Raw genomic sequence first — 22,346 nt, forward strand, 5'->3', positions numbered from 1 at the left:
GGCAATATGAGAAACGGTGAGTAAGAGAGGCAGTAGTGGCTTAAACAACGGTAGCATAGAGGAAAGGGGAAAAAGGGAAGAAGACCCTACACATTGGTGTGCCTACTAATGCGTGACATGCACGAAGTACAGGGGAGTCGCCAACCGGTCGTGAACTCTCTAGGTCGAAGTGGAATGATGTGTTACTTTAGTGAGGAGCATTATTGGGAGCTATCTCTATTAGCATGGCAGAGTAGTGCTGATTTCCTGCTACCAGAATAGCAGAGGAAAATTAATCGAAATAACTCATATGTTCCGTTGTCTTTGTTTTGTTCTTTGGTTTCACTTTAACTCGCCCCGTTTTAGACGTACCCATTACTGACTCTGTTAAGACGCCCGTACGCGGTGTACTCGAGCAGGCCAGCCAATCGGGCCACTCAAGACGGTTGGGTGACCAATATGTGGCTTGGGGATGGGGTACATCCAAGCCTATGAAATGGCGCGATCCTACTGGCTACGGAGGGATGACAAATCCGTCAGTAGAGTTGTGGGGATAAGCCCACATTTTGCACAAACAAGTGGTTGCTCAGGCGACTACTATTGACAAATAAAGCGCCACCTACTCTCGCATCTTGTCTTCTCCCTGACTTAAAGGGGCCTCAATGAAACTACAGCAAGAGCAGGATAGGACAGCCTAATGTGGAGCCAGTAGCAAACCTGATGGACAAACCAACTGAATGGAGGAATTCCACCGCCTCTGTCAAACGAGCACTAGAGGCAAAAATGTCTCCTCAAGCTTATATTTTTATCATTAAGCTAAGATCATTTACACATGCTTACTGCATGTCATACTATCCCTTTTTGAGAGAAACATTTTCACAGAGATAGTATAACTAGCCAAATTCCGAAGGACAATGTGGTGGTAGCAGATGCTGGATCGTTTACTCACAGTACTGGAGTTCTGACTCCGAACCAGAATTAGATGCGCTTCTTAGTCTGTGGTGAGCACGGCGACACTTATGACGCTTGCCCACTGCTTCGCTGATCCTTCAGGAGCAACGATGCTAGACAAGGACGGAAGCACCGTCATTAGATTGGCCGAAGAGACGACTGCCTATCATTCACATTATTTTGTTTCAGGCCATAAAATGTACCTTTGAAGTAACACTACTAGAGAAGGAGTAGCTGGGGTGGTGAACTTACAGAGCCATTCATGTTGAACAAAACGAATAATCGCTTGCACCTCTCAAAATCGACCGTTCTTTTTTAAACTGTTGGAATAGAGGTTCGGACACACCCTTGTGGCTTATAACAGGTTTGGGAGCATCTAGTTTGCTAAAATGGATTAAAATTGGAAAGACGGGACATTCACGGTGTGCAGTAGTATGAGTTGTCAGCAGAGCACACAAAGATGTTTGGACCGTTTGTGGAGAAGAAATTGGAACTGGGTTGTACTCGCATGCAGACTTAGAGCGGTTGAGGCAGTGAAATGCGCCATTCACTGTAAGCAGAGCTGAGAAAACAGTTTTGATTTCCATCAGCACTCCAGTTATGAGGGCGAGACTGATGACAAACTTGTGGGCACGCAAATTTGACGTGTCCCAGGCTGGTTTCCACGTGCGCCATGCGTACGAACCACTGGGTCATCGTTGACGTCCACTCTGCTTCGCTTCGCTACATGCCGCGACTACAGCATCCCAGATTTGGGATTTTCAAACCAAGCAGGATTGAAAACCCAAAGTTTGTTGTGCTTTACATGACATGAAATTAAATGAAGCAGCAGTACCCATTGGATGCAAACATAACAGAGGTGGCAAAGCACCATGCCTGTAGTCACCAAGATTGAACAAAAGAGGAGGGAGTTGAATGAAACTCGATGCTCACCTCTCAAAAGCCATTCCAATTGCCCGACTAATCTCGGTAGCATTCTTAGTGAATTTTTGTAGTCTTTAAACATGCACGAGGAGTGAACTCGGTGTAGTAGGCTAATGGTAATCGGCCCTTCCTCTCGACACCACGACTTGAAAGCCTACCAATTGGATTAACAGAGATCGGACGGCATCAGATCCTTTCCATCCGGCTGTAATTTGCCCATAGCGCGAAATTGGCAGCATCTTCATACAAATTGTTTTAGGTTAGAAAAAAGAGCAATTTAATGAAAATAGGAAGCCCACAAGTTAAATGCACGGCAGTAAACGAAGTGAAGGGGTGAAACGGCCTCAACTCGAATGATTTGTTTAACATACTAAAGGCAGTAGGTGGTTTTGTTCTGATAGGTGTCATTTCGTGAAATCATGAGAAATCGTGCAACATACGTGCCTACTCTTCACCAGTTAAGCTAGTCCAGTCCAGGATTTACAGAAGACTGGTGGGCGCAGATTATCGTAATTCATGTAGGCGTGTAGCGAGATACGATTTCTGAAGTCCAGATGGAATGCTCATGACGAAAGGATACAACTCTTCATTGAGGGGTGTAGATTAGCTTCGCCTGATTTTGTGGGTCCTGCTACATTAATGCAGGTTTTACTCACCGAGATAATTCAAAAGTCAAATCCACGGTAACTTCCTTGGGTTTATGTTATTGACTCCACCAATTTGTAAAATGATTACCAAAACTCTGGAAAATAACATATTTGTTTACTGAGACGACCGTATAAACTCAACCGAACCAGCTTGAACGTTCCATCAACTATTAGGACAAATGTGGACTTTTTAGTTTACCTTACGTTACTATGCCAGCCGAAGGTTTGAATTCACAGATCAGAGCATCATTGATGAAGAGGGCAATTTCCTCAATGGAACATACTCGGGTGATAGTACTTCATGTCATCGTCCGCCCATTGTATATTCAGACAACTGCTACATTGACAACCATCGGTTTTCACCCTCACACCAAGCCGTGGCCATGTAGAATGGACGTACCCACTGGATTTACCGGTAGAGATTCAGAGGGACTTTCTTATAGTCGGTGAAACCCGATATTATTGGTGCAGCAGTAGGGTACTTATATGGCTCACGATAGGAGTTGAGGAGGAGAATCACCTACTCCCCTACCCAAGCGCGATGCATTGTTTGAGCAATACCACCCTCTCCATCCACCATAATGCTTGGATGACAACCTTAAAAAGGCGATTCTATATCCGCGGTCCATTTAAGTCATTCAGCAGAGCCATTTTGGCCATTACATCCTTTTGCTTTGTCGGACACCACAGAAGCAGTGGCGTGAAGTAACCTCCATTGGAAAGGCCAGGCTTCAGTCCTCCACATAGCTCTGCAAACAACATACTCGCCTACTTTCCATCACTTAAGCTGGTCCTTTAAACTGTCTGAGTCGCTGCATTGGCTCCAGCTCATCTTATGACGCAGTTTCTTTTCCCCTCACACCGCATAGTAATTTTAGGGGAGTCCATCTTTCTCTCTTGCGTTTAAATCCGCGTATATTCGCATTACGGAATAGAAAGCTAGCGAATAAAGTTGACTCAAACTGCTCCGAGTCGAAGTTCAGCTTTTATTCACCGTTACCGCTTTCAAATCTCAGGGCACTTCAAAGAGGCTATAAATCTTGCCTTAAAGTGGAGTTTCGCCGAGACAGCTAGGACGCAATTGGAATTACACGATGAAACAACCATTTGTGATGACGCAGATTCGAGGCTCACAAACGCCACTGACTTGTCACTCCATGCAAAATGAAGTGTCAATTGCTCACCGTAGGTGGACCCCATTTTTACAACTAGTGCTACCTATAATAGCTTATTTATTACCTCCAATAACTTAATTGTTGCCAGGGCAAAATATCACCATATTTGGCTTTTACAGCGATGGTTAAAGAGACCGGATGAGTCTCACATAAATCTGTCATTCATGGCAAAGATTTGTGCCTGATCCACCCTTTCAAATCCCTCATTTTAAAGTGTAAATGGTATGTAGGAAATGAATTTGCATTTTTAAGTAGGTAAGTCGGTACTGCTCTCTCCCACCTCTGTCGCCATACTCGTGAACGAGGAGGACAGGTTTAATGGAGGGGTACAGAAATCATGGTTTAAGCATGTTCAGCGTGCGTTTCCTCCTCAAACAAAGCCCCTCGCCCAAAAGGCACATTCGCACAGACGCATTTTAGAAACACTTCACAAGTGCTTATGCATCGAATTGCCTGAATAACAGTGGAAAACCTCCCAAATTTCATCAGCAAGCTGCTGCTCCTACAGTCTGTTGCCACATTAATTACCTTTCACGGTGTGGTCAACCACCTGCACTGTGATAATTGCAACATACGAATTTGTGTGCTTTCAGCGCATTATTTAAAGTCAAGAAAGTGTGTGGTCGACTGTCCAGATGTTCTTCTTCATTCGTTAAGCTGAATACATGGCCACATTCAACAAGTCAATTTTGTTCCCCAATTCTGGTGGAGGATGCTTGTGCTCGTACCAAAGACGCTGAAAGTGGAATTAGGAATGGTTTTACTCGACCTCAATGCACCGCCCCAACCTAGTTTCTACACGCTGACAGCGGAAACTGTGGTTAAAGGAAAAGAAAAAGCCTCTGGACTGGTATCAGCTTCCTGTAGCCAAAGCGCGGGTGCTCTCTTCTGATCTCAATTTGCTGTCAGTCACAACGTATTTGTCGTTGTAACAGCACTCCTTAGGGGCGTTCACAGTGCGCACTGAGAGGAGGTCGAACAGTATCAACCACAGCAAAGAAGAATGACAAATGCAGAAGATGGAGATGGATTAGTGAGAGTCGGCACTGTGTGCGAGGAGGGGTGTGTGAGTGAATTGGTGTAGGTGTTACTTGAGGCAGGATGCATGCGAAGATCGGCCAACTTCATCGGTGATGAAGACGTCGACTGACAGTGCATCAGTAACACGTGGTGGAGTAGTAGGCACTGGTTCTCAATGTAAAGAACTGCCATTGTGCTTCATCGCGAAGCAGTTCCCACTGTCCGTTAACAGTGGCGAACAATTGGTAAGCATCTGAATGTTCACAGAATGCTCTTTGTTTTGACGAGGCATTCTATTTGGTTTCACTCAGCAATAATTTATGAAAATGTTTTCCTCATATATTCACATATGGCCAAATTCTCTCAACACAATTATGCAAGCTAAGAAGTGTGCTAAACACATTCCACAACGAGCGAGGTAGTCGCAGTTGGCACAGCTACCACCAACTCGGTGTGAATTGGAAATAAGTGTACCTCACATTCCCAAATGTTTCTGTTTACGGCCTTTTGCTAGCAATCTACCTACTTCTCGAAATTTTATCCTGCATGATGAAGTGGCAATAAAACAGTCTTTTGAGGGTCCAGATGAATGTGTGTGTGTGTGTGTGTGTGTGTGTGGGTGTGTGGTGTGGGGGTGGTACAATTGAGTCAGGTGATTTGGCAAACGCATCAGTCATGCATGTGTGGGTGTAGGCGCATGAAGAGGAGCTATTAATGGATTTTACCACAAATAGTTGTCGATGATAAGCACACACAGACTGAAATCGGAATGAAGTGAGCAAGAACAGAATGAGAGCTTATCATTGCATTGCTTGGAACAAGCGGCTGGTCATTTGAATGCACTCCTGATGTTCACTTGTGCTTGCAGAAACTTTCACGCTTGCAGCATCTGAAGTGCCCTGAAAGCAAAACAGTGAGGCCAGCTGTCGAAGAGGGCCATATTCCCTTCAGGCTGTGGAAACGAAATGCATCAGTAAAGAGGAATCACCGTGGAGTAGAAGTAGGCGATTGCCTTTCAATGCATGACAGATGATTCTGTTTAGACACCTGCAATGACTGCACATTCGTGTGCGGCAATTCATGTTTCTTCTCCATTCATCGCTGCAGGTGATAGGTGACAAAGAGTGATAGCACGGGCAGGCGGCAAGTGGGTTCAGCAGCATGTAGTGCCTCAAGAGAGTTTGATGTGTGAAGTAAAGTTCAGGCGAATTGGATGATGCTTTTAGTCATTGTGGAGGTGGTGTGGACTGCAAGTAGTTAGAGAGGAAACGGCAGAGGAAGGACTGCCACCTGAACAAATCATCGTCTACCCACAAAATTGACAGTCGCATGCCTCCGCCGACGAAGGAAATAGTGGCACATTTCGAAATACGTGGTGGACACAAACCGCACAGTGTGCATTACGCTTCTGTAAGAGTGAAATAGAAATGACACAACTCACACAGCTTTGTCAATTTTGCAGCTCAATTGGAGTGGATCGAGCAAGTTGTGCAGTCCACGCCTACCAAATTCCTTTTTCTAATTGCTGAACACACGCCACCATCTCAATCACGGAAGGTTTGATGGGGTTTGAAATTTGGCTGTGTGGGCCAGAATAACAGTGATGAAATAACCCCGTAATCTGATGCGAAACGCATGTGCCACAGAAAGTTGGCAGAGTCGTAAATCGAGGCACCTGATTCATGTAGTGTTTGAAACGGAATGAGGTGGTAGTGTGTTGCAGCTCATCCGTGCAGCATGGTGCACGCAATTTGGGGCAACGCTTCTGGTGTACATGACAACTCCAACAGACGACAACGGATGCACTACAACTAACAAAGGCGTCCCTCATTTGTCGAATGTTCTCCTGCAAGACCTCACAACCATATTAAGCTAATTGTGGGATGAAGGACATCTCGTCTAAACGGATCAAGCTAAATGAACTCCACGCTCTACACAACTCAGTTTGCTTCTCAATGCTTCTGTTGCACCAATCGTGTTGGCGGCAACGCTTTTAACATTCAAAGCCGGAGAGAAGACAGGGTTAGTCGATCGTAGACAGGAGTGCCAACAATGCAGCAGTTGAGGAGGGCAGGCAGTATTGTATAGGGGTAGTTCTTGGGGGGTCGTTCACCAACCTCGCAAGAGCATTACCATCGCCATACATGATGCAGCTGCCTGCATGTGGAATGCCAGCAACCACTCAACACCGCCTCTGTGGGAGGAAACTGAACCCTACACTGTATGGGGCGTGTTGGGGAGAAAAGCGTGCATTGTGGCTGCTCACCGTAAGTGGACTCTATTGTTGCAAGTGGAACAACCGACAATTGCTTTATTATTCCCAAGCTTAAATATCACCATGTGCAGCTCACCACAGCGATGTTTGGAAGGCAAGATGGTCTCGATGTAAGTAGCTGATATTGAAATGCAGCTACGGCTGCTGCACCATATCAAGGCTTTCACTGTAATGCGTGGAATGTATTTTGGAAATAAAATGCCATTTCAAATAAGTGTGGTAGGCTCAGCATTCCGCTCCTCAACTTCAGCCTTAGGAGTCCTGGAACGAGGATGGGAGCTGCTGGAGGAGAATATGCTTCAGTGGGTAGTGGCAAGTAAATGGATGCAGACATCACATTTAAGGCGTGTTTGAGATACGTCTCCACCAAGCAAAACCTCTCTCCTGGAAGGCACATTCGCGCAAACTTATACTGCAGCTGAACCTGTATGAAACTTTTTTCAAATGAATGGTTAACTGGTACTCATTCATTGCAATTTGATGTCAACAAAGAAGCCAACTAATTGCAACAACATGCCTGTACCGCTGCAATTATTTACCACTTCATGCATGCATGCGAAAGCACGGATGCTCTCTTCATATCCCGATTTGCATACCGGCAATGTCTGCTGCACCGATAATTTGCACAGTGATTGTAGGGATGCGCAACCTGCTTTGTACCACTAAGCAATGCACGCCTCACCAGAAACATGAGCTAACATTCGCTAGTTCTGACAGGAAATGCAAAAGAAGTGATTGGGAATAAGGGATTTGAAGCAGTACAACACACATCGGTAGCCTGCCTCGTATTCATACATCGCGGTTTACCAGTCCATTTTGAACCGAACTTGAGTGAAGACGTCAGCTACTTCGATCTGCCGCATAAGTGGGAGTTGAAGCGAAACACCTAATCATTCAGTTCAAAAATCCACCATTCCACCTACTTGTCTCAGTGTCAGCTAAAGACAAATTAATTAAGCAAACACCATTGCCCTGTTCTGCGACATAGCAATTTCTTCGTGGCCTACTCAATGCCAATTGTGAAGCAGCTGACTGGTAAATTACCACCAAGTGAAAGTGCACCTCAATTGTTGCCAAGACAGCAAGTATGGAATCGTCAATTGCCAAGCCATGGGAGAAGTGGTGAAGAATTGGCAATCCCTCTGACAGTTGGGTGAAGAGGCAGAGAGCGCATGAAGCGAGTATCTGTGTCATCAGCATTGACTGCATCACTTCTCAGATTGCTACGATGATCAGCCAACTCACTTGACCTATGCATCATCCGTGGCCAAAAGTGTTCTCATTAGTGCAAGCGTCCTTTCGGACATGTGGGTGGTCCAGGTATTAACAGTGGCGAGAGGCAGGCTCTGCACAATGGGTGTGACACGTGAAGAGTGGGCGTTGACAGCGGTGTGAGGTAAATGAGAAGAAGGTGAAAGAGATGCGTGGGGGTGAGCGGCCTGGATTGTGCATTGCTCAGCAATGCGCCTACATGTCTATTTTTGTTTCGATAGTCACTCACTTTAAATAGCATCAAATTTAAAAAAAGGTAATTCTTCTAACCCCGCCCTGTGATCACATGTGCCATACTTTGATGTTCAGCCCATTCGTTTCGAACTGTTGCAATGTGAAATGCTCAAACATTTCATTTGGATGTCAACAGCGGTGTGTGGTCCATTCTAAATGCAGGTCAAGGAGTGTGCTCACTCCAGCCATCACTAGCTTTGCCTAACACTCACAGGAAAGCTGATAAACGCCTTCGACCTAAAGGGAAAGGGGAGGGTTGTTAGGATGCTTGCGTCGAATTGTCACACAGATGCGTTGACTGCCAATCAGACTGTTGGGCTATGACATGAAGTTAATTAGGGGTTAATATCATCTGGTCGAAAGCGCAGGACAATGACCTTCCTGTAACCCCTTATGAGGCAGTCTTTCTCGCCATTGCCAAATGCGAACCACGCACTGGTTTTAACTTCGGTGGCATCGCGTGGATTTGGCACCGAGGAGAGGAATTGGTGGTATGTGCCTGCAGTTTAATGCGTCTGCTCGCTTCATCCACCTCATTCTGTCGGTAAACACGTGCAGTTGAAAGTAAATGCGCCTCCTAAATCAAGAGCAAGTTGCATAAGCTGTCAGTTCCCCAAAGGTGTGTTTATTGGAATACCCATCATTCAGTCATAGGTGGATGCCGTCGCCTGAAAACATCACACTCACTTGACCCATTGTCTACTACAACACTTTCGGTGATAACATCCAGCCTAAGCAGCAAATACCGTTCTCGTCAAACAGGAAGCTAATCGCTTTACTACAAATGTTGAGAAGAATAGAGACGCAAGTGTTGCAGTGTTTCATGAAGGGCTTGTGCAATAAGGCGGTTTCAGGTCATTCAGTGGCAGAGCATGTAGCGTTTGGGAGAAATGAAGGGCACGGAAGTATGAAACATGCTGATTTTGTAATTGCAAATCAGAGAGCGCAGCAAACCACTCATCGATGTTTTGAGGGAATTTAGTGTCATTTGATGAGTAAGAAGAGGGAAGCGGTGAGTGTGAGGGTCGTGTGTGCTACATGAGTCACAGCAATGACTGGGCAGACCGCACTACCATCAAGTCAATTTGATGTGGCAAAATAGTGGATGACTTCTGATGTCCACGTAATCGAAGAGTTGGAATTGCATGTGGATGGTGGTAGTGGATGCCGGGCGATGTGTCACGTTAAGTAGGCTTAAATGAGGAGGTACACCACGTGGCAATTTCCTGCTAACTTACTGTGAACCATGCGCAGATTCGCAAGTAACTCAATCAGCACAAGCGGCCATTACCCCCTCATCATATCCGCACGGCGGCCTAATGGAGCCTCCACTAAATGATTTCATGTCGGAGGATGCGTCAACTTCATGCCATCTCCTTATTTGTTCATTTGTGCACTGGTCACTTGAAGAGCGCCAATGAATGTGCGCAAATGGCTGAAATGATCATGGAGTGGTGTAATGATGAAGGGTAGCAATTTCATCTGCCTTCTTGTCTTGCTGCCCACTTTTAACACACTAGTCTCGCCTTAAGTTAGCCACTAACGAGAAGCAATTCTCGGAGGAGCTGAGGACGATGCCAGCACTGAAGTAGCGAGCACTGCACAGAATGGCGTTGCATTGAGTTGTATATTTGCCAACATGTACCCTGGCCTCTTTCATAATTGTGAGTCTCACGGCGTTTGCAGGGGTGATTGGATAGCCACACAAATTTAGCCTTGCATAACGTGAGACGCTGGCAGAATAGATGAGAGGAAGAGCCTAGTGGAAGCGACATTTTGGACAACATCTACTAACACTTAAACCACTTGCCGATTCCGCGTTTTATTCCTTTGGGATTCATTTCTGCGATTTCAGTATTGTAAGCAATGAATTGCACCACTTGGCGTGTTTACTGCACACCAAGTTAGTGGTTAAAAATCTCACCGAATGGAAGTTTGCTGCCAAAATACTTGTGTTTGATTGGAAAATGGCGACCAGACATATTGCTTGACCTATTCCATGTTTTGTATTAAAGCTGTGCAAAATCCAATTTCTCACATCACACAGCTCCATCTCGGTCCTTCAGCCACTTCATTACGTATCGCAGTACCCAGCCATTTCCTAGATCCTTCAGTTACATCATTTATTCATGACTAAAATAGTGTAATAGCCATTTTTCAGGCGCAACTGGCATTAGTTACGATGGGTAAGGAGATGATCATGAGGCAAATTATGGAGAGAAGTAATGCGACAACAAATCTCACAATTAGCATTCAACATTGCTATGGAACAACTGAATAAATTCCTTTTAAACTCGATTTGCAGGATAGGACTAAAAGGAAAGAGAAGAAGCTAATTAGCATTGGTGGTGAAGAGGGTGTTGAGGAGGGCGTTGACCTAGTCAAGTTGATTGTGTGGCAAGCGCTGCAACAAATCAGCGATCGCGGTGAGCCAGTGAGACGGGTCTATATAAGGTGCTCGTTGTGGCGCTATGCACCAACACTCAGTGCTTGCCTCTTTCGCCAATGCATCGACTTCGCTTTGTGGGGTACGAGAGATGTGGGACAGAGAACGAGAAAACTGGAGCATTGTGGTACGCCTTCCATGTCTGAATACTACCTGCATCGGTAGGCTAGATGCTAGCAATGCACGCATCACACTTGCTGACTTGAAACTCCCAATTCAATATCACTTGCTTACTGAGCTGATCACTAGACCAGTCTAGTGAGACAGGCAAATCTCTTTGAATTCTGTGCTCCAACAAGCCTCTTTGCGCTCCTCTCCCTTCCTGATCAACGTATATCTGTTTGTTTTGCAAGCTAAGCAAGATCCATCTGTCCACTCATCTATTCCAAATTAGTCCTCCTCAGTAATCCTTTCTCAGTGTTTCATTGGATTGATAGACCTGGCCTTAAAGTGAAAAGCCTTTGCGCAGACAAAGTCACGTAGTCTTGTCGATTTTACTATTTTTAGCAGCCGCAGAGACAGACGTATTTGGCTGGTGTGTGCGTACGTGTTAGTGACTGTCCTTCTCATCCACGGAATTAACATGAGTAGCAGGAAGTCGCGACTTCAGGTACCCAAACATATTTTAGTAAGTGCTTCGCTTCTTCAGGGGAGTCGCCAACCGGTCGTGAACTCTCTAGGTCGAAGTGGAATGATGTGTTACTTTAGTGAGGAGCATTATTGGGAGCTATCTCTATTAGCATGGCAGAGTAGTGCTGATTTCCTGCTACCAGAATAGCAGAGGAAAATTAATCGAAATAACTCATATGTTCCGTTGTCTTTGTTTTGTTCTTTGGTTTCACTTTAACTCGCCCCGTTTTAGACGTACCCATTACTGACTCTGTTAAGACGCCCGTACGCGGTGTACTCGAGCAGGCCAGCCAATCGGGCCACTCAAGACGGTTGGGTGACCAATATGTGGCTTGGGGATGGGGTACATCCAAGCCTATGAAATGGCGCGATCCTACTGGCTACGGAGGGATGACAAATCCGTCAGTAGAGTTGTGGGGATAAGCCCACATTTTGCACAAACAAGTGGTTGCTCAGGCGACTACTATTGACAAATAAAGCGCCACCTACTCTCGCATCTTGTCTTCTCCCTGACTTAAAGGGGCCTCAATGAAACTACAGCAAGAGCAGGATAGGACAGCCTAATGTGGAGCCAGTAGCAAACCTGATGGACAAACCAACTGAATGGAGGAATTCCACCGCCTCTGTCAAACGAGCACTAGAGGCAAAAATGTCTCCTCAAGCTTATATTTTTATCATTAAGCTAAGATCATTTACACATGCTTACTGCATGTCATACTATCCCTTTTTGAGAGAAACATTTTCACAGAGATAGTATAACTAGCCAAATTCCGAAGGACAATGTGGTGGTAGCAGATGCTGGATCGTTTACTCACAGTACTGGAGTTCTGACTCCGAACCAGAATTAGATGCGCTTCTTAGTCTGTGGTGAGCACGGCGACACTTATGACGCTTGCCCACTGCTTCGCTGATCCTTCAGGAGCAACGATGCTAGACAAGGACGGAAGCACCGTCATTAGATTGGCCGAAGAGACGACTGCCTATCATTCACATTATTTTGTTTCAGGCCATAAAATGTACCTTTGAAGTAACACTACTAGAGAAGGAGTAGCTGGGGTGGTGAACTTACAGAGCCATTCATGTTGAACAAAACGAATAATCGCTTGCACCTCTCAAAATCGACCGTTCTTTTTTAAACTGTTGGAATAGAGGTTCGGACACACCCTTGTGGCTTATAACAGGTTTGGGAGCATCTAGTTTGCTAAAATGGATTAAAATTGGAAAGACGGGACATTCACGGTGTGCAGTAGTATGAGTTGTCAGCAGAGCACACAAAGATGTTTGGACCGTTTGTGGAGAAGAAATTGGAACTGGGTTGTACTCGCATGCAGACTTAGAGCGGTTGAGGCAGTGAAATGCGCCATTCACTGTAAGCAGAGCTGAGAAAACAGTTTTGATTTCCATCAGCACTCCAGTTATGAGGGCGAGACTGATGACAAACTTGTGGGCACGCAAATTTGACGTGTCCCAGGCTGGTTTCCACGTGCGCCATGCGTACGAACCACTGGGTCATCGTTGACGTCCACTCTGCTTCGCTTCGCTACATGCCGCGACTACAGCATCCCAGATTTGGGATTTTCAAACCAAGCAGGATTGAAAACCCAAAGTTTGTTGTGCTTTACATGACATGAAATTAAATGAAGCAGCAGTACCCATTGGATGCAAACATAACAGAGGTGGCAAAGCACCATGCCTGTAGTCACCAAGATTGAACAAAAGAGGAGGGAGTTGAATGAAACTCGATGCTCACCTCTCAAAAGCCATTCCAATTGCCCGACTAATCTCGGTAGCATTCTTAGTGAATTTTTGTAGTCTTTAAACATGCACGAGGAGTGAACTCGGTGTAGTAGGCTAATGGTAATCGGCCCTTCCTCTCGACACCACGACTTGAAAGCCTACCAATTGGATTAACAGAGATCGGACGGCATCAGATCCTTTCCATCCGGCTGTAATTTGCCCATAGCGCGAAATTGGCAGCATCTTCATACAAATTGTTTTAGGTTAGAAAAAAGAGCAATTTAATGAAAATAGGAAGCCCACAAGTTAAATGCACGGCAGTAAACGAAGTGAAGGGGTGAAACGGCCTCAACTCGAATGATTTGTTTAACATACTAAAGGCAGTAGGTGGTTTTGTTCTGATAGGTGTCATTTCGTGAAATCATGAGAAATCGTGCAACATACGTGCCTACTCTTCACCAGTTAAGCTAGTCCAGTCCAGGATTTACAGAAGACTGGTGGGCGCAGATTATCGTAATTCATGTAGGCGTGTAGCGAGATACGATTTCTGAAGTCCAGATGGAATGCTCATGACGAAAGGATACAACTCTTCATTGAGGGGTGTAGATTAGCTTCGCCTGATTTTGTGGGTCCTGCTACATTAATGCAGGTTTTACTCACCGAGATAATTCAAAAGTCAAATCCACGGTAACTTCCTTGGGTTTATGTTATTGACTCCACCAATTTGTAAAATGATTACCAAAACTCTGGAAAATAACATATTTGTTTACTGAGACGACCGTATAAACTCAACCGAACCAGCTTGAACGTTCCATCAACTATTAGGACAAATGTGGACTTTTTAGTTTACCTTACGTTACTATGCCAGCCGAAGGTTTGAATTCACAGATCAGAGCATCATTGATGAAGAGGGCAATTTCCTCAATGGAACATACTCGGGTGATAGTACTTCATGTCATCGTCCGCCCATTGTATATTCAGACAACTGCTACATTGACAACCATCGGTTTTCACCCTCACACCAAGCCGTGGCCATGTAGAATGGACGTACCCACTGGATTTACCGGTAGAGATTCAGAGGGACTTTCTTATAGTCGGTGAAACCCGATATTATTGGTGCAGCAGTAGGGTACTTATATGGCTCACGATAGGAGTTGAGGAGGAGAATCACCTACTCCCCTACCCAAGCGCGATGCATTGTTTGAGCAATACCACCCTCTCCATCCACCATAATGCTTGGATGACAACCTTAAAAAGGCGATTCTATATCCGCGGTCCATTTAAGTCATTCAGCAGAGCCATTTTGGCCATTACATCCTTTTGCTTTGTCGGACACCACAGAAGCAGTGGCGTGAAGTAACCTCCATTGGAAAGGCCAGGCTTCAGTCCTCCACATAGCTCTGCAAACAACATACTCGCCTACTTTCCATCACTTAAGCTGGTCCTTTAAACTGTCTGAGTCGCTGCATTGGCTCCAGCTCATCTTATGACGCAGTTTCTTTTCCCCTCACACCGCATAGTAATTTTAGGGGAGTCCATCTTTCTCTCTTGCGTTTAAATCCGCGTATATTCGCATTACGGAATAGAAAGCTAGCGAATAAAGTTGACTCAAACTGCTCCGAGTCGAAGTTCAGCTTTTATTCACCGTTACCGCTTTCAAATCTCAGGGCACTTCAAAGAGGCTATAAATCTTGCCTTAAAGTGGAGTTTCGCCGAGACAGCTAGGACGCAATTGGAATTACACGATGAAACAACCATTTGTGATGACGCAGATTCGAGGCTCACAAACGCCACTGACTTGTCACTCCATGCAAAATGAAGTGTCAATTGCTCACCGTAGGTGGACCCCATTTTTACAACTAGTGCTACCTATAATAGCTTATTTATTACCTCCAATAACTTAATTGTTGCCAGGGCAAAATATCACCATATTTGGCTTTTACAGCGATGGTTAAAGAGACCGGATGAGTCTCACATAAATCTGTCATTCATGGCAAAGATTTGTGCCTGATCCACCCTTTCAAATCCCTCATTTTAAAGTGTAAATGGTATGTAGGAAATGAATTTGCATTTTTAAGTAGGTAAGTCGGTACTGCTCTCTCCCACCTCTGTCGCCATACTCGTGAACGAGGAGGACAGGTTTAATGGAGGGGTACAGAAATCATGGTTTAAGCATGTTCAGCGTGCGTTTCCTCCTCAAACAAAGCCCCTCGCCCAAAAGGCACATTCGCACAGACGCATTTTAGAAACACTTCACAAGTGCTTATGCATCGAATTGCCTGAATAACAGTGGAAAACCTCCCAAATTTCATCAGCAAGCTGCTGCTCCTACAGTCTGTTGCCACATTAATTACCTTTCACGGTGTGGTCAACCACCTGCACTGTGATAATTGCAACATACGAATTTGTGTGCTTTCAGCGCATTATTTAAAGTCAAGAAAGTGTGTGGTCGACTGTCCAGATGTTCTTCTTCATTCGTTAAGCTGAATACATGGCCACATTCAACAAGTCAATTTTGTTCCCCAATTCTGGTGGAGGATGCTTGTGCTCGTACCAAAGACGCTGAAAGTGGAATTAGGAATGGTTTTACTCGACCTCAATGCACCGCCCCAACCTAGTTTCTACACGCTGACAGCGGAAACTGTGGTTAAAGGAAAAGAAAAAGCCTCTGGACTGGTATCAGCTTCCTGTAGCCAAAGCGCGGGTGCTCTCTTCTGATCTCAATTTGCTGTCAGTCACAACGTATTTGTCGTTGTAACAGCACTCCTTAGGGGCGTTCACAGTGCGCACTGAGAGGAGGTCGAACAGTATCAACCACAGCAAAGAAGAATGACAAATGCAGAAGATGGAGATGGATTAGTGAGAGTCGGCACTGTGTGCGAGGAGGGGTGTGTGAGTGAATTGGTGTAGGTGTTACTTGAGGCAGGATGCATGCGAAGATCGGCCAACTTCATCGGTGATGAAGACGTCGACTGACAGTGCATCAGTAACACGTGGTGGAGTAGTAGGCACTGGTTCTCAATGTAAAGAACTGCCATTGTGCTTCATCGCGAAGCAGTTCCCACTGTCCGTTAACAGTGGCGAACAATTGGTAAGCATCTGAATGTTCACAGAATGCTCTTTGTTTTGACGAGGCATTCTATTTGGTTTCACTCAGCAATAATTTATGAAAATGTTTTCCTCATATATTCACATATGGCCAAATTCTCTCAACACAATTATGCAAGCTAAGAAGTGTGCTAAACACATTCCACAACGAGCGAGGTAGTCGCAGTTGGCACAGCTACCACCAACTCGGTGTGAATTGGAAATAAGTGTACCTCACATTCCCAAATGTTTCTGTTTACGGCCTTTTGCTAGCAATCTACCTACTTCTCGAAATTTTATCCTGCATGATGAAGTGGCAATAAAACAGTCTTTTGAGGGTCCAGATGAATGTGTGTGTGTGTGTGTGTGTGTGTGTGGGTGTGTGGTGTGGGGGTGGTACAATTGAGTCAGGTGATTTGGCAAACGCATCAGTCATGCATGTGTGGGTGTAGGCGCATGAAGAGGAGCTATTAATGGATTTTACCACAAATAGTTGTCGATGATAAGCACACACAGACTGAAATCGGAATGAAGTGAGCAAGAACAGAATGAGAGCTTATCATTGCATTGCTTGGAACAAGCGGCTGGTCATTTGAATGCACTCCTGATGTTCACTTGTGCTTGCAGAAACTTTCACGCTTGCAGCATCTGAAGTGCCCTGAAAGCAAAACAGTGAGGCCAGCTGTCGAAGAGGGCCATATTCCCTTCAGGCTGTGGAAACGAAATGCATCAGTAAAGAGGAATCACCGTGGAGTAGAAGTAGGCGATTGCCTTTCAATGCATGACAGATGATTCTGTTTAGACACCTGCAATGACTGCACATTCGTGTGCGGCAATTCATGTTTCTTCTCCATTCATCGCTGCAGGTGATAGGTGACAAAGAGTGATAGCACGGGCAGGCGGCAAGTGGGTTCAGCAGCATGTAGTGCCTCAAGAGAGTTTGATGTGTGAAGTAAAGTTCAGGCGAATTGGATGATGCTTTTAGTCATTGTGGAGGTGGTGTGGACTGCAAGTAGTTAGAGAGGAAACGGCAGAGGAAGGACTGCCACCTGAACAAATCATCGTCTACCCACAAAATTGACAGTCGCATGCCTCCGCCGACGAAGGAAATAGTGGCACATTTCGAAATACGTGGTGGACACAAACCGCACAGTGTGCATTACGCTTCTGTAAGAGTGAAATAGAAATGACACAACTCACACAGCTTTGTCAATTTTGCAGCTCAATTGGAGTGGATCGAGCAAGTTGTGCAGTCCACGCCTACCAAATTCCTTTTTCTAATTGCTGAACACACGCCACCATCTCAATCACGGAAGGTTTGATGGGGTTTGAAATTTGGCTGTGTGGGCCAGAATAACAGTGATGAAATAACCCCGTAATCTGATGCGAAACGCATGTGCCACAGAAAGTTGGCAGAGTCGTAAATCGAGGCACCTGATTCATGTAGTGTTTGAAACGGAATGAGGTGGTAGTGTGTTGCAGCTCATCCGTGCAGCATGGTGCACGCAATTTGGGGCAACGCTTCTGGTGTACATGACAACTCCAACAGACGACAACGGATGCACTACAACTAACAAAGGCGTCCCTCATTTGTCGAATGTTCTCCTGCAAGACCTCACAACCATATTAAGCTAATTGTGGGATGAAGGACATCTCGTCTAAACGGATCAAGCTAAATGAACTCCACGCTCTACACAACTCAGTTTGCTTCTCAATGCTTCTGTTGCACCAATCGTGTTGGCGGCAACGCTTTTAACATTCAAAGCCGGAGAGAAGACAGGGTTAGTCGATCGTAGACAGGAGTGCCAACAATGCAGCAGTTGAGGAGGGCAGGCAGTATTGTATAGGGGTAGTTCTTGGGGGGTCGTTCACCAACCTCGCAAGAGCATTACCATCGCCATACATGATGCAGCTGCCTGCATGTGGAATGCCAGCAACCACTCAACACCGCCTCTGTGGGAGGAAACTGAACCCTACACTGTATGGGGCGTGTTGGGGAGAAAAGCGTGCATTGTGGCTGCTCACCGTAAGTGGACTCTATTGTTGCAAGTGGAACAACCGACAATTGCTTTATTATTCCCAAGCTTAAATATCACCATGTGCAGCTCACCACAGCGATGTTTGGAAGGCAAGATGGTCTCGATGTAAGTAGCTGATATTGAAATGCAGCTACGGCTGCTGCACCATATCAAGGCTTTCACTGTAATGCGTGGAATGTATTTTGGAAATAAAATGCCATTTCAAATAAGTGTGGTAGGCTCAGCATTCCGCTCCTCAACTTCAGCCTTAGGAGTCCTGGAACGAGGATGGGAGCTGCTGGAGGAGAATATGCTTCAGTGGGTAGTGGCAAGTAAATGGATGCAGACATCACATTTAAGGCGTGTTTGAGATACGTCTCCACCAAGCAAAACCTCTCTCCTGGAAGGCACATTCGCGCAAACTTATACTGCAGCTGAACCTGTATGAAACTTTTTTCAAATGAATGGTTAACTGGTACTCATTCATTGCAATTTGATGTCAACAAAGAAGCCAACTAATTGCAACAACATGCCTGTACCGCTGCAATTATTTACCACTTCATGCATGCATGCGAAAGCACGGATGCTCTCTTCATATCCCGATTTGCATACCGGCAATGTCTGCTGCACCGATAATTTGCACAGTGATTGTAGGGATGCGCAACCTGCTTTGTACCACTAAGCAATGCACGCCTCACCAGAAACATGAGCTAACATTCGCTAGTTCTGACAGGAAATGCAAAAGAAGTGATTGGGAATAAGGGATTTGAAGCAGTACAACACACATCGGTAGCCTGCCTCGTATTCATACATCGCGGTTTACCAGTCCATTTTGAACCGAACTTGAGTGAAGACGTCAGCTACTTCGATCTGCCGCATAAGTGGGAGTTGAAGCGAAACACCTAATCATTCAGTTCAAAAATCCACCATTCCACCTACTTGTCTCAGTGTCAGCTAAAGACAAATTAATTAAGCAAACACCATTGCCCTGTTCTGCGACATAGCAATTTCTTCGTGGCCTACTCAATGCCAATTGTGAAGCAGCTGACTGGTAAATTACCACCAAGTGAAAGTGCACCTCAATTGTTGCCAAGACAGCAAGTATGGAATCGTCAATTGCCAAGCCATGGGAGAAGTGGTGAAGAATTGGCAATCCCTCTGACAGTTGGGTGAAGAGGCAGAGAGCGCATGAAGCGAGTATCTGTGTCATCAGCATTGACTGCATCACTTCTCAGATTGCTACGATGATCAGCCAACTCACTTGACCTATGCATCATCCGTGGCCAAAAGTGTTCTCATTAGTGCAAGCGTCCTTTCGGACATGTGGGTGGTCCAGGTATTAACAGTGGCGAGAGGCAGGCTCTGCACAATGGGTGTGACACGTGAAGAGTGGGCGTTGACAGCGGTGTGAGGTAAATGAGAAGAAGGTGAAAGAGATGCGTGGGGGTGAGCGGCCTGGATTGTGCATTGCTCAGCAATGCGCCTACATGTCTATTTTTGTTTCGATAGTCACTCACTTTAAATAGCATCAAATTTAAAAAAAGGTAATTCTTCTAACCCCGCCCTGTGATCACATGTGCCATACTTTGATGTTCAGCCCATTCGTTTCGAACTGTTGCAATGTGAAATGCTCAAACATTTCATTTGGATGTCAACAGCGGTGTGTGGTCCATTCTAAATGCAGGTCAAGGAGTGTGCTCACTCCAGCCATCACTAGCTTTGCCTAACACTCACAGGAAAGCTGATAAACGCCTTCGACCTAAAGGGAAAGGGGAGGGTTGTTAGGATGCTTGCGTCGAATTGTCACACAGATGCGTTGACTGCCAATCAGACTGTTGGGCTATGACATGAAGTTAATTAGGGGTTAATATCATCTGGTCGAAAGCGCAGGACAATGACCTTCCTGTAACCCCTTATGAGGCAGTCTTTCTCGCCATTGCCAAATGCGAACCACGCACTGGTTTTAACTTCGGTGGCATCGCGTGGATTTGGCACCGAGGAGAGGAATTGGTGGTATGTGCCTGCAGTTTAATGCGTCTGCTCGCTTCATCCACCTCATTCTGTCGGTAAACACGTGCAGTTGAAAGTAAATGCGCCTCCTAAATCAAGAGCAAGTTGCATAAGCTGTCAGTTCCCCAAAGGTGTGTTTATTGGAATACCCATCATTCAGTCATAGGTGGATGCCGTCGCCTGAAAACATCACACTCACTTGACCCATTGTCTACTACAACACTTTCGGTGATAACATCCAGCCTAAGCAGCAAATACCGTTCTCGTCAAACAGGAAGCTAATCGCTTTACTACAAATGTTGAGAAGAATAGAGACGCAAGTGTTGCAGTGTTTCATGAAGGGCTTGTGCAATAAGGCGGTTTCAGGTCATTCAGTGGCAGAGCATGTAGCGTTTGGGAGAAATGAAGGGCACGGAAGTATGAAACATGCTGATTTTGTAATTGCAAATCAGAGAGCGCAGCAAACCACTCATCGATGTTTTGAGGGAATTTAGTGTCATTTGATGAGTAAGAAGAGGGAAGCGGTGAGTGTGAGGGTCGTGTGTGCTACATGAGTCACAGCAATGACTGGGCAGACCGCACTACCATCAAGTCAATTTGATGTGGCAAAATAGTGGATGACTTCTGATGTCCACGTAATCGAAGAGTTGGAATTGCATGTGGATGGTGGTAGTGGATGCCGGGCGATGTGTCACGTTAAGTAGGCTTAAATGAGGAGGTACACCACGTGGCAATTTCCTGCTAACTTACTGTGAACCATGCGCAGATTCGCAAGTAACTCAATCAGCACAAGCGGCCATTACCCCCTCATCATATCCGCACGGCGGCCTAATGGAGCCTCCACTAAATGATTTCATGTCGGAGGATGCGTCAACTTCATGCCATCTCCTTATTTGTTCATTTGTGCACTGGTCACTTGAAGAGCGCCAATGAATGTGCGCAAATGGCTGAAATGATCATGGAGTGGTGTAATGATGAAGGGTAGCAATTTCATCTGCCTTCTTGTCTTGCTGCCCACTTTTAACACACTAGTCTCGCCTTAAGTTAGCCACTAACGAGAAGCAATTCTCGGAGGAGCTGAGGACGATGCCAGCACTGAAGTAGCGAGCACTGCACAGAATGGCGTTGCATTGAGTTGTATATTTGCCAACATGTACCCTGGCCTCTTTCATAATTGTGAGTCTCACGGCGTTTGCAGGGGTGATTGGATAGCCACACAAATTTAGCCTTGCATAACGTGAGACGCTGGCAGAATAGATGAGAGGAAGAGCCTAGTGGAAGCGACATTTTGGACAACATCTACTAACACTTAAACCACTTGCCGATTCCGCGTTTTATTCCTTTGGGATTCATTTCTGCGATTTCAGTATTGTAAGCAATGAATTGCACCACTTGGCGTGTTTACTGCACACCAAGTTAGTGGTTAAAAATCTCACCGAATGGAAGTTTGCTGCCAAAATACTTGTGTTTGATTGGAAAATGGCGACCAGACATATTGCTTGACCTATTCCATGTTTTGTATTAAAGCTGTGCAAAATCCAATTTCTCACATCACACAGCTCCATCTCGGTCCTTCAGCCACTTCATTACGTATCGCAGTACCCAGCCATTTCCTAGATCCTTCAGTTACATCATTTATTCATGACTAAAATAGTGTAATAGCCATTTTTCAGGCGCAACTGGCATTAGTTACGATGGGTAAGGAGATGATCATGAGGCAAATTATGGAGAGAAGTAATGCGACAACAAATCTCACAATTAGCATTCAACATTGCTATGGAACAACTGAATAAATTCCTTTTAAACTCGATTTGCAGGATAGGACTAAAAGGAAAGAGAAGAAGCTAATTAGCATTGGTGGTGAAGAGGGTGTTGAGGAGGGCGTTGACCTAGTCAAGTTGATTGTGTGGCAAGCGCTGCAACAAATCAGCGATCGCGGTG

At 45.4% G+C, this 22,346-nt stretch overlaps 2 protein-coding genes across 2 annotated transcripts in view; both read right to left on the minus strand. All coding sequences in view use genetic code 11, as the record gives it.

Annotated features, from left to right (window-relative positions):
• EGR_07524 (hypothetical protein) overlaps positions 1–1,877 on the minus strand; it is a gene marked incomplete at both ends in the record, with an annotated part of 19,690 nt that extends 17,813 nt beyond the window's left edge. Inside the window, 3 exons of the mRNA XM_024496773.1 lie at positions 352–468; positions 929–1,026; positions 1,864–1,877. Coding sequence (XP_024348844.1) covers positions 352–468; positions 929–1,026; positions 1,864–1,877 — 229 coding nt within the window. The remainder of the gene's footprint in view (positions 1–351; positions 469–928; positions 1,027–1,863) is intronic.
• Positions 1,878–13,131: 11,254 nt separating this feature from the next.
• Positions 13,132–21,970, minus strand: EGR_07525 (hypothetical protein; the record flags this gene model as incomplete). The annotated part of the gene is made up of 4 exons (XM_024496774.1): positions 13,132–13,246; positions 14,030–14,108; positions 16,663–16,894; positions 21,842–21,970. 4 exons carry the CDS (start codon positions 21,968–21,970, stop codon positions 13,132–13,134), a joined length of 555 nt encoding a protein of 184 aa, XP_024348845.1.
• Between the last annotated feature and the right edge of the window lie 376 nt (positions 21,971–22,346).

This window comes from Echinococcus granulosus (assembly GCF_000524195.1).
Source record: "Echinococcus granulosus chromosome Unknown EG_S00079, whole genome shotgun sequence".
In the NCBI taxonomy this organism is placed as follows: Eukaryota; Metazoa; Platyhelminthes; class Cestoda; order Cyclophyllidea; family Taeniidae; genus Echinococcus; species Echinococcus granulosus.